General features: G+C 46.5%; 1 protein-coding gene across 17 annotated transcripts in view; it reads right to left on the minus strand.

Annotated features, from left to right (window-relative positions):
* CDC42BPA (CDC42 binding protein kinase alpha) overlaps window positions 1-12258 on the minus strand; it is a 321704-nt gene that overhangs the window by 151919 nt on the left and 157527 nt on the right. For all 17 annotated transcript variants that reach the window (XM_019821471.3, XM_011290821.4, XM_019821472.3 and 14 more), the window contains 3 exons: window positions 10599-10847; window positions 8213-8292; window positions 6107-6273 (listed from right to left, as the gene is read on the minus strand). In XM_019821471.3, coding sequence (XP_019677030.2) covers window positions 6107-6273; window positions 8213-8292; window positions 10599-10847 — 496 coding nt within the window. The remainder of the gene's footprint in view (window positions 1-6106; window positions 6274-8212; window positions 8293-10598; window positions 10848-12258) is intronic.

Here is a 12258-nt window from a genome sequence, read left to right on the forward strand (position 1 = left end):
TGGCTCATCACTCACATACAACACCCAGTGCTCATCACAACACGTGTGCTCCGTAACACCCACCACCCATCTAGCCCATCCCCCACCCCCCTCCCCTCCAGCAACCCTCAGTTTGTTCTCTGAAAGCTGATAGCAAAAATGACCATATTAATAAATTAGAGTGATTTCAAATAACCTAATTTACACTTCAAGGAACTAAAAAAAGAATAACAAATTAAATCCAAAGTTAGCAAATGGGAGGTAAAAATAAGGTTCAGAGCAGAAACAAATGAAATAGAGACCAGAAAAATAGCAGAAAGGATTGAAGAAACTAAGAGCTGGTTCTTTGAAAAAATAAACTACACAGACAAACCTTTATCTACACTAAGAAAAAAAGAGGAGACTCAAATAAAATTAAAGAGATGGGGCGCCCGGGTGGCTCAGGCGGTTAAGTGTCTGACTTCAGCTCAGGTCATGATCTCACCGTTCATGAATTTGAGACCCGCAAAGGGCTCCCTGCTGTAAGCACAGGGCCTGCTTTGGACCCTCTGTCCCCCCTCTCTCTCTCTGTCCTTTCCCTGCTTGCTCTCTCTCTTTTTTTAAAAAATGTCTATCCACTCTTGAGAGAAAGAGAGAGGGAAAGAGAGAGGGAAAGAGAGAGGGAGAGAGAGAGGGAGAGAGAGAGGGAGGGAGGGAGGCAGGTATGAGCAGGGGAGGGACAGAGAGAGGGAGATACAGAATCCCAAGCAGGTTCCAGCTCTGAGCTGTCGGCACAGAGCCCAACACGGGCTCGAACCCACAGATGAGACCATGACCTGAGCCGAAACTGGATGCCCAACCGACTGAGCCACCCAGGTGCCCCTCCCTGCTTACTCTTTCTCTCAAAAATAAATAAGTATCTTGGGGTGCCTGGGTGGCTCAGTTGGTTAAGTGTCTGACTTCGGCTCAGGTCATGATCTCATGATTCATGAATTCAAGCCCCACATCGGGCTCTGTGCTGACAGCTCAGAGCCTGGAGCCTCCCTCAGATTCTGTGTCTCCTTCTCTCTCTCTGCCCCTCCCTGGCTCACACTTTCTCTCTCTCTCTCAAAAATAAACAAAAAAATTAGAAAAAAAAATCAAAAAAAAAAAAAAAGAGGAAGAAATGAAGAGACATTACAACTTAAACGACAGAAATATATAGGATCATATACTATGAACAATTACAGGCCAGGATATTACACGACCAGAAGAGATGGATACATTTCTAGAAACACACAACCTACCAAGACTGACTCAGGAAGAAAGAGAAAGTCTGAACAGACCAGTAACGAATAATGTGATTGAATCAGTAAACAAAAACCTCCCAACACAGCAATCTCTAGGAACTGACAGCTTCACTGGTGAATTCTACCGAACATTTAAGAAAAACTAACAATCTTCCTCAAACTCTTCAAAATAATGAGGAGGAGGGAACATTTCCAAGTTCTTTCTAGAAGGCCTTGATACCAAAACCAGAGAAGACCACAAAAAACTATAGACCAATATCTCTGATGAATATAGATGTAAAAATTCTCAACAAAATATTAGCAAGCCAAAGTCAAGAACACAGTCATAGGATTATATATCACGACAAAGTGGGATTTATCTCTGGGATGCAAGGGTGGTCCAATATACGCAAATCAATAAATGTCACAGATCACCTCAATAAAAGATAAAAATCACACACTCATCTCAACAGACACAGAAAAAGCATCTGACAAAACGCAACATCCTTTCGTGATAAAAAAACCTTAACAGACTGGATATAGAAGGAACATAACAAAATAGGGCCATTTACAACAAAGTGACAACTAGCATTATACTCAACGGAGAAAAACTGAGAGCTTTTCCTCTAAGATCAGAAAGAGGACAAGGATGTCCACTCTCTCTACTCCTATTCAATATAGTCCTGGAAGTGCTAGCCAGAGCAATCAGGCAAGACAAAGAAATAAAAGGCATGCAAATCAGAAAGAGAAAAGTAAAACTGTTACTATTTGTTGACATGATTTTACATATAGAAAATCCCCCAGAGCAAACCCAGATAACAGTTGGAACTAATCAACAATTTCAGCAGAGTTGCAGGATGCAAAATCAACACATAAACCTGTTGTATTCCTTTACAGTAATGATGAGACATTTGAAAAAGAAGTAAAGAAAACCATCCCATTCACAACAGCATCAAAAACAATAAACTACTCAGGAAGGCTTTTAACCAAGGACAAGATCTGTACGATGGAAACTTTAAGAGCTTCCTGAGAAACAGAAGACGACACAAACAACTGGAAAGACATTGCACGTTCATAGATCACAAGTATTAATACTGTTAGAATGTTTACACTACCCAAAGCCATGTACAGATTTAACATAATATCCATCAAAACACCAAAAGGATTCTTCACAGAAACAGAAGAAACAATCCTAAACTCTGCTGTGGCATCACTAAAGACACTGCAGTCAGAGGGATCCTGACAAAAAGAACCAAGTCAGAGGTATCACGCTTCCTACTTTCAAACCACACTACAAAGCGACGATAATAAAAACAATACATTACGGGCACAAACGCAGACACGCAGAGCAACAGAACGAAACAGAGCCTGCGATCAAATTGTGGCAAACGTGGTCAACTAATTCTGCAAGGGAGCCAAGGACACCCAATGGGGAAAGGACGGTCTCTTCAACAAATGGCGCTGGGGAAACGTGCAGAACGAGAGTGGGCCCCTCTTGCACCACTCACAAAAATTAACTCAAAATAGATCAAAGACTTAAACATAAAGACCTGACAGCATAAGACTTCTAGAAGTCTTCTAGAAGAGAACAGAGAAGAAGCTCCCGGACACTGGTCCTGGCAATGGTTTTCTGCATGACACCAAAAGCACGCGCAACAGACACAAAAACTAACAAATGGGGCCGTCCCAAACACGGAAGCTTCCGTAAAGCAAAAGAAACAATTACTAAAATGAAAAGGCGACCTCCAGAATGGGAGAAAATTTTTGCAAGTAACCAAGATGTGGAAACAACCTAAAGGTGCATCGGTGGATGAACGGATTAAAAACGATGGGGCATATGTACACAACGGAGTATTACTCGGCCACGAGAAAGGAAACGTCCTGCCGTGTGTGACAACATGGATGGACCCTGAGCGCACTGCACGGAGTGAAGCAGTCAGATGGAGAAGGACACACACTGTACGATATCACTTCTATGTGAGATCTAAAACAGTCAAGCTCAGAGAACAACAAAGAGTAAAACTGGTTACCGGGGACGGGGCAGGGGTGGGGGGATGTCATTTCACGGTACAAACTCACAACAAGTAGGAGAGAAATCATAAAGATCTACGGAGCAGAGTGGTTAATACAGACAGCCGAGCTGCACTGTAATTATGTGACATGGGAGAAGGCACTAAACGGTCCTACGACAGCAATCTCGTTACAACAGATAAATGTATCAAATTAGTAAGTTGGACATCTTAAATTTACACAACGATATGCGGCAAATATATTTATTAGAACGTCAAAACAACTTGCATGATAAAGAGGAATTAATCCACATGCAGAGATCTTGGCAACTTATTGAAAAAATAGAAAGCAGTCTGTTTTATTGATGTCTGGGGAGTGTTTTTCTCTACTGGGCCTCTAAAAGTATAATAGCGAAATTTTATTATTGCAAAAACTTGACTCTTTCTCTCTTAAGAGTTACAAGCTTTTTGATTACATTCCTTCATTCACAAAAGGAGTTAAGTAAAATAAATTGTATGTTATGTCCTTTATTTTGGAGAAAATAAAGCAGGGAAGAGGGACAGTGAATGCTGAAGATAAAGCAAGATTAGCTTTCAGGGGCACCTGGGTGGCTCAGTCAGTTAAGCGTCTGACTTCGGCTCAGGTCATGATCTCACGGTTCCTGGGTTCAAGTCCCGCGTCGGGCTCTGTGCTGACAGCTCGGAGCCTGGAGCCTGGAGCCTGATTCAGACTCTGTGTCTCCTTCTCTCTCTCTGCCCCTCCCCTGCTCACACACTCTCTCTCTCAAAAACAAATAAACATTTAAAAAAAAAAAAAAAGACTAGGTTTCAAATAGTGCAGTCAGGAAAGGCCTCATTTAAAGGTAATATTCAGGTAGAAACCTGAAGGAGGTAAGGGAATGAGCCATGTGAACACCAAAGGAAGACAATTTCAGGCAGGGCAACAGCTAATGCCAAGGCCCTGAGGTGGGGATGTGCCAAGCTGTGGGCAGAACAGCCAAGGAGCCCAGGGTGGCTAGAGGCAGAAAGAAGGATGGGGCAGCAGGGGGGTAGGGGGCCCTAGGAGGTGAAGTCAGAAAGGCAGGAAGAAGCCGGGCACGGACAGCGAGCCTGGCTGTTAAAGTGAGTGAGACGGAAAACCCCCGGGGTGGAGAAGAGGCCGTGAGGTAAAATGGTCTAAACTGTGCTCTAAGAGGATTGCTTGGCTGTTGTGTTGGAAACAGATCGGGAAGGTGGGGGAGGAGGGGCGTGGAAGGTAGGGGAACCAGCGAGAAGGCTGTCATGGAAGGCAGGGGACAGCGGTGGTGCTGTGAACAGGGAGGGGGCCGTGCAGCGAGCGATGCCCAGAGTCGGGATCCTCGGTGACAGCAGAGCCACCGGACTCGCTGGCGGCAGGATGTGAGCTGTGACAGAATGACAGGGCTTCCAGGTGCCTCGGAGGCTGCGGTTCTGGGCACCTCGGCTCACGGGGTACTCGGGAGGACCATGGCATTCGGAGGTCAGAGCGCCGGGCAGAAATCAGGGAGCGAGACTGGGAATCACTGGTTCAACAGAAAACCAGGAGATTCGAGCGTCCCAGAGCCCAAAGAAAGAGCTCTCAGGAGGGGGCGTGGTCCGGTGGGTCAAATGCGGACAGGTGCGAAGATGCGGACCGGGCAGCACTCGCCAAGAGTCAACTTGACATCAGCACTCGTGAATTCGAAGTGGGATCGGTCAGCTCACCACGTGTCCCCAGTACGTTACCATCGGCCACACAGGAGCAGACATAATGCATTTAAAAAGACCTGGGGTCCTGGCAAAGGAGGGACACGTAGAAGAGGGAGCAACAGAGGTGGGGGTCCCCATGAGGGGGCTAGGACTGACCACAGGGCAAGGTGACAGGCTTGTTGGTAACGACGGGACTGAAGGCATACTGGAGGCACCAAAGGGGGTTCACCAGACCAGCGTGAACAGGAGATCACGCAGGGTCTGCTTGAAATGGAGATTAATAAAGACTTTAGCTGCCAGAGTCTCAAGACTGGAGTGGATGAGATCAGGCGGAAGACAAGATCATTGGACGTGAACAATCAAGAGACCAAGAAGTCGGAATATTAAAGAGGTCTGCCAACATGCATTTTAAGGTCACCAAGTATTTGGGGCGCTTGGGTGGCTCCGTCGATTACACATCTGACTCCTGGTGTTGGCTCAGGTCATGATCTCACGGTTCGTGAGTTTGAACCCTGCATGGGCTTCTACGTGGGATTCCCTCTCTCCTTCTCTCTCCGTCCCTCCCCTGCTCACGTTCTCTCTTTCTCAAAATAAATAAAGTTAAAATAGACAGAAAGAAAGAAAGAAAGAAAGAAAGAAGGAAGGAAGGAAGGAAGGAAGGAAGGAAGGAAGGAAGGAAGGAAGGAAGGAAGGAAGGAAAGAAAAAGAAAGAAAGAAAGAAAGAAAGAAAGAAAGAAAGAAAGAAAGAAAGAAAGAAAGAAAGAGAAAGAAAGAAAGAAAGGGAACAAAATCACCAAGTACGAGGACAGGAGCGATGTCGCAGAGAAAGTGTGCTAGGAAGAGGAACTTTTTAGGATAAGGAAATATGGTAGGCACACCGAGCGGTACGCTAGGATGCGAAGGGCTCCTTGTCCCCAGACGTGTCTATGTGCACACATACGCACCTGCGGGGGAACAAGGGCTGTTTTGCGGTTTACTGTTAATGTCATGAGTTTACGTAAATGGTATCATACTGTATTCTGCGTGACTTTCTTCCATTGGATTTTTTCCACCTCATAAAATAAACTTCTTTTCAAGATAAAACAACGCTTACAATACACAGTTCCTAAAACTGTGAGTCCAATTCAAAAAAGGGAAAAAATACCACCTTTAAAACATATTTACCTTGAAGCTTTCTGCTAAGTTCAAGTTTTTCCTGCTCAAGGCGCTTAATTCTTCTCTCATAAGCTTCCGTGGCCAAGTTGTTGTCCAGAGTCCTCTGAACGTTGACATCCAGGTCGAGGGAAGCGGGCCCGGCTGTCACTCGTAAACAGCTCCGATCAGAAAGAACACTGCGGAGACAAAACGAGGTGAGTTCACACAGAAACAGAAAGTCTGAAGGAAAAAAGAGCCTTTTGAAACTGTCCATTTAAAACCTGGATTTAAGTAGCTAATTACAGTTGGCCATCTCTGCAGTGACTGTAAAACACATTTTTTGCACAACTCAACACAAATGACTTTTTAGAAGAATTTTTAAGTGAAAAATCGTCCCACTTATCTTGAATTTTAATAACCACAAATCGTAAAATGAAGTTTGCTGAAAACAAGGTGACCACCCAAGTGAAATCATAGTCCAAAGCACACATCATGTCCTCGCTATCAAAATTTGGATGCAAAAGGGAATGCTTTAATTCAATACTTAGCTAAAAATATGTAAAGTGTTGGACATTCAACAGCGAGCAAAAGAGACGCTTGCCCATGAAGAGCTTGGCTTCCAGGGACAGAAACAAACCAGACAAATGAGTAAAATCTTCAGGGCATTAGAGCTGCCTGCTAAGAGACAAAGCAGGGAAGGAGTGTGTGTGTGTGTGGGGGGGGGGGGGGTCGAGCATTAATGGGGAGGAAATAAAAATCTAGACAAAGTGGCCAGGCAGCTATCACTCAGAAAGGAACTCGGAAGAAAGTCCAGAGCGAGGAAGGGGACCAGCCAAGGGAGCCACAGGGGAATCAGCATTCCAGGCAGATGGAACAGAAGTGCGAAAGCTCTGAGGCGAGAGCGTGCCTGGCACATTCACAGGCCAGAAAGGAGATGTGTGTGGCTGGAGTCGAGTAAGCAAGGTCGAGAGTAGGGAGAAACAGAAAGATAAAGGAAGCCAGTCGTGCAGGGCCTTGTGAGAAGTTTGGTTTGGATTAAGACACGAAGGCACTGGGCTTGGGAGGACAGTGGGGGCTGGTCCTGAACGGAGGGGCGATACGCTGTGACTCCTGGCAGGACCAGACGCGTTCAGAGGAATCCAAGAGACAACATCAGAAACACGTGAAGCGGGTGGTTGAGAGATTCTAAGTAGGAGAGAGGGGAGAGGTCTCTGCCGGGGACACACCAGCAAATTTCTGGCAGTGTGCCAGAGCGTAAGCGGGAAAGGTCCCAAGACTAAGCGCTGGGGCACAGGGCCAGAGACAGAGGAGTGGCCAGGGAGGTGAGAGGCGGCCAGGCAAGTGCCCCGGAAACCCCCCCGGTTCATCCACACAGACGAGAGCCCGGGGCCAGAGGGAGGCAGGTGGTCCACGTGTGAAGGAGCGTGCGGAAACCACCCGCGCAACCTCTCCGTGAAACAGGAGGCGAGACTGCGAGGTGAGAGCACGGCGACAGAGGTTTCAGAGGAAAGTACAAAGCACGAAACAGTTACCCGGGGGAGCGGAAGAATGGGCGCGGAGGGTAACACGGCGCGCTTTCCAGGCAGCAAGAGGGGCGCGGGAGGTTGGTAACCATGAACTTAAGGAAGGACCAGCAAGAGCGGTCAGGTGTTTTTCTCTGGACCCTGAGCGGCACAGGTGCGGGCAGAAACGGGGACTGTAAGGATGATGTCACCTTAGCGAAACCACGTGACAGAGCAAGAGGCGGCCGAGGGGTCACGGGGCACACGAGTGATTACAATCGCACTCGGCTTAAGCCGGGTAAGGAGGAACGGGCAGCGGGCAGCGGAGTGGTGGCCCGTGAGAAGACGGCCAAGGTGACGGGGCCTGCCTGGCACACGGGGTGTATTTGCTCAAGAGCAAGGGACTCTTCCAGTTGGTGCCCGTGGCTAAGAGTAAGATTCTGAGCTCTACTGTCCTTCTTTCTCCTCCAAAATCACTTAAAGTCCTCGTGTGTTTAGCTTTTTCCAGCAGTAGCTTCATCCTTTATTGAAATTTTTTGGTTTTTTTTCAAGGCTTTCTTGTACAGATTTTAAAACCTCAGTTCATTTTAATGGGCTTTAAGCTGTCCAAAGTATGTTAACTTTTCAAACTTACCAGCTACTAGTGTATGTGAAACCAACAAACGGCAGGTGGTGGCCAGAAAAGGCGGTATGTGTGGGGGGGGGCATCGTTTCCTAAGGGACGAGAAAACATCTGGTAAGAAATAAGCGACTGTGACCTGCAGGCCGATCCACATATTAGACGTCAAGCGGAAATACGGGCCCGTTGGATTTAGAAACCCCGATCTGGTTTGGTGCAGATGCGTAGTGACGTACGATAAAATTCTAATAAAAACGAAAATCGAGACTGAAAGGCTGACGCCGAGAGTCCAGTCATTAATCACGTATTCGTACCTGCCGATCCGCCTCGTCGCTAAGAATTATTTGTGACTCGAAATCAATACTCACAGTCCTTCTGCACTCGCTCAGGGACGTATGCAAGGAAACAAACAAACAAAACCGAGCTGCCCGGGGCCTACGTTCACAGCTGGGACTGGACAGGGAGGCGTTCTGCCTTCCTGGGTCAGCTGAGATACTACCAACCCGTGCTCTTTCCGGGGCCTACGTGTGCCATGTCTTTCACAGTTTTCTGCCCTGCAGGCACAGGGCCCAAGAGCCATCCGGCCCTCCTAAGCAAGGCGGCTGTGGTGTGCCCTACGAAGAAGTACGTGCGTTAGACAAGCTCTGTTCGGGCGCGAGTTACATGGCCGCTGGTTGTGAATTCGAACTTCATCAATCAATAGTATACATGAAATAAAGTGACTTTAAATAGAAACATACATAAAACAAGGTTATGTATAGACTGGCTGATCAAAAGACCAGAGGCTCACAAGAACCTAACCGTGAGTTTCCCCTAGGAGTTTCCCCGGTTCACTAACACAGGGTACACAGAAACCTAGTTGGAACATGTAACTACCATGATCAGAATCGACTGTACCACGTATCGAATTTGGAAGGACTCAAATTTCTGTTAATGGTAAATACAACTCCTATAATAAGAAAGAAACTGATGAGGAAAGCCCAGAGAGGGAAGCATAAGAAGTTCTTAACTGCCTTGCATATGCTACTTACTGAACAGTGAAAAGTGACATAAAATTAATATAAAAATTCTTAGTGTAGAATTAAAACCATAAGAAATAGGAGCGCCTGGGTGGCGCAGTCGGTTAAGCGTCCGACTTCAGCTCAGGTCACGATCTCGCGGTCCGTGAGTTCGAGCCCCGCGTCGGGCTCTGGGCTGATGGCTCAGAGCCTGGAGCCTGTTTCCGATTCTGTGTCTCCCTCTCTCTCTGCCCCTCCCCCGTTCATGCTCTGTCTCTCTCTGTCCCAAAAATAAATAAACGTTGAAAAAAAAAATTAAAAAAAAAAACCATAAGAAATAAAACAGTGGAATAAAAAATAAAGTTCAAATTAAGAAGACAGGGCCCCCGGGTGGCTCAGTCAGTTAAGTGGCCGACTCTTGATTTCAGCTGGGGTCATGATCTCACGGTTCTGTGAGTTTGAGCTCCACATCTGGGCTCCACACTGATGGTGTGGAGCCTGCTTGGGATTCTCTCTCCCTTTCTCTCTCTCTCTCGTTCTCTCGCTCTCTTTCTCTCTCCCTCTCTCTGCCCCTCCCCCACTTGTGTTCTCTCTCCCTCTCCCTCTCTCTCTCTCTCTCTCTCTCTCTCTCAAAATAAACTTAAAAAAAAGACTAACCAGACAAAAACCATAAAATCATGCATTCTTCTTGTCCTAAATTGCACCTATGTAACCTAAAGGTTTGGAGCAGGAGTTGAGGACCTAACAGGCCCGTAAGCCCCAGGTGGTTGAAGGCCTGGCTACCCTGTCAGTCTGCCACCACCCCAGGTAAGGCCGGGACCTCAGGACAGGCAGGCTGTAGATTTCCACCCCCTTCTTTCCCCACAACTTTGCTATCTCTCAAGGCACCACCACCGGGCATGGGCGGCTCTCCCAATGGCATCAGCAGAAGCAGCTTCCTGCCAACGTTCGACGGGCCCCAACCAAGCTGATGGAAGGCGGTGGGGGCGCTTGTTAACCAAAGCTCAGGTTCTTATGAATAAATGCTTCTCAATTTATTTACCCCGGGGGATTTGTCAAGCCCCGCAATGGTCCAGTACCATGGCGCTCTTGAAGGAGAGATTGGCCAACCTCCTCACTCTGCCATCATGAGTCCACTTTTCTAAGCAGCTAATTTCTCCTCTTCCTCGGAAACCTAAGGCATCACTGACCTAATGAGTAAATCGTGAAGCTGAATTCTGCTCCTTATCATGAATAAACATGTTCACCTCAGTGGACTCCCTTAATCGCTTCACGTCTGGGAGAATAAATACTAGAAGCCATGATAACGGTCTGACTGGTAATTGATAAGGAGGCCCGTGAAACTGCTTTTATAACCATGTTAAAAAGGAAGAGACAGAACCCCTTCACAGAGTCATACTTACAGAGTTCTTTAAACAATCATCATCCACATCAAAATTGGATGTATCTGTGGGGCTACTAACTTCTGGAATATAAGGTGCTTCACAGTTTCGAATATTATCCCAATCGATTCCATTGAAAAAGGGGTGTTTCTTAAAGTCTTCTATGCCGTTCTGACCCAGTCGGTGTTCTCTGCTGCAAATGAGCCTTCGAATAAGATCCTTAGCATTTTCAGACACGTCGGTCACTTGAGCTGGAAACTGAAACCTCTCCTGAAAAACAGACACAAAATAGAAACCAGTGTTTAACTCCCTAAGTAGGCTGATGAACATTCATTCGTTCTTCAAGATGCGCTTTCTCTTAAAAATGTCTAATAAGTGTTCACTGCTACCAAGTACTCATACTACAGGAGATCCAGGGATGGGTGAGAACAGAAAATTTTCCTAAAGGAACTTGTCATTTTAAGTGTGACTCAGTCATGCACACACTGCAGGAAGAAGAAAAAATCAAATGCCAACGTACCTCACTCTGCTGTCGGAATGAAGACAACTTATTAAAAGTAGAGTCTGACTCAACCTTTCAGGAGAGCGTATGTGACGGGTAACATTCGGATAAGTCACGAATGAAGGGCTGAGTAACGATAACAGATATTTGGAAAGAACGGAACGTGTATTGACACCATGACGTGCTCTACGCACCCACCTGGTGAGTCCTCACAGCGGGGGTCGAAGGCAGGCACCTCTCTTATCCCATCTGCACAGAGGAGGAAACAAAGGCCCAGGGAGTTCGCTCCCAGTCATACGACGGGCTTGGGTGGAGCGGCCCAACTCCGGAACCCACGCTCTGGCCCGCCATGTCACAGACAACGGTGTCTCTCCGAAATGCTCGATGCGCTAATTACAACTGCGTAGCTCTTCCCTGTCTGTCCACTCTTCCTAACTACTTTAGCAGGTTACTTTCACAGCCAGGTACCAGAGCGCCAACTCTACAGGAAATGTCAACTCTCTGGAAAAGCGTCAACTACACAGCAGAGTCAACTAATTGTAACTGTTTCACCAGATCAACTAAGAAGAACAGATCGTCACTCCTTTTATGGGATATTCCTATTCCAGATTTTTGCAATTGCTCATGCTCTGCTGAAACCAATCAACCAGAAACAACTTCTTCTTATAATTTATTTCTATTTCACTTGTACTAAATGGGTTAATAAGGTTCTATTCATTTGTCCCCGTGGTGAATCTGGATTGTTTGCACTGCTTTGATCATAAACAAGACTGGAAGAGGTATCCCTGTACATACATCTTGGTTGAACTGAATGTTTCCTTTAGGGCAGAGTCCTAAAACTCAAGTTGCTCAATCCAAAGTTCTATCATTTAAAAAAAAAATTTTAAGTTATTCATTTATTGTGAGCAAGCAAGCGAGCAGGGGAAGGGCAGAGAGACAGGGAGACAGAGAATCCCAAGAAGCTCTGCACCATCAGCGCACAGCCCGATGTGGGGCTTGAACTCACGAACTATGCGATCGTGACCTGAGCCGAAACCAAGAGTCGGACACTTAACCAGCTGAGCCACCCAGGTCCCCCCAAAGTTCAACCGTTTTTAAGGCTCTAGATGCGTACTTATAAACTTGTTGACAGAAAGGCTACATCAATTTATATTCCTATCAACATCTAACAACATTCAT

The sequence above is a fragment of the Felis catus genome, chromosome F1, assembly GCF_018350175.1.
Source record: "Felis catus isolate Fca126 chromosome F1, F.catus_Fca126_mat1.0, whole genome shotgun sequence".
Classification (NCBI taxonomy): domain Eukaryota; kingdom Metazoa; phylum Chordata; class Mammalia; order Carnivora; family Felidae; genus Felis; species Felis catus.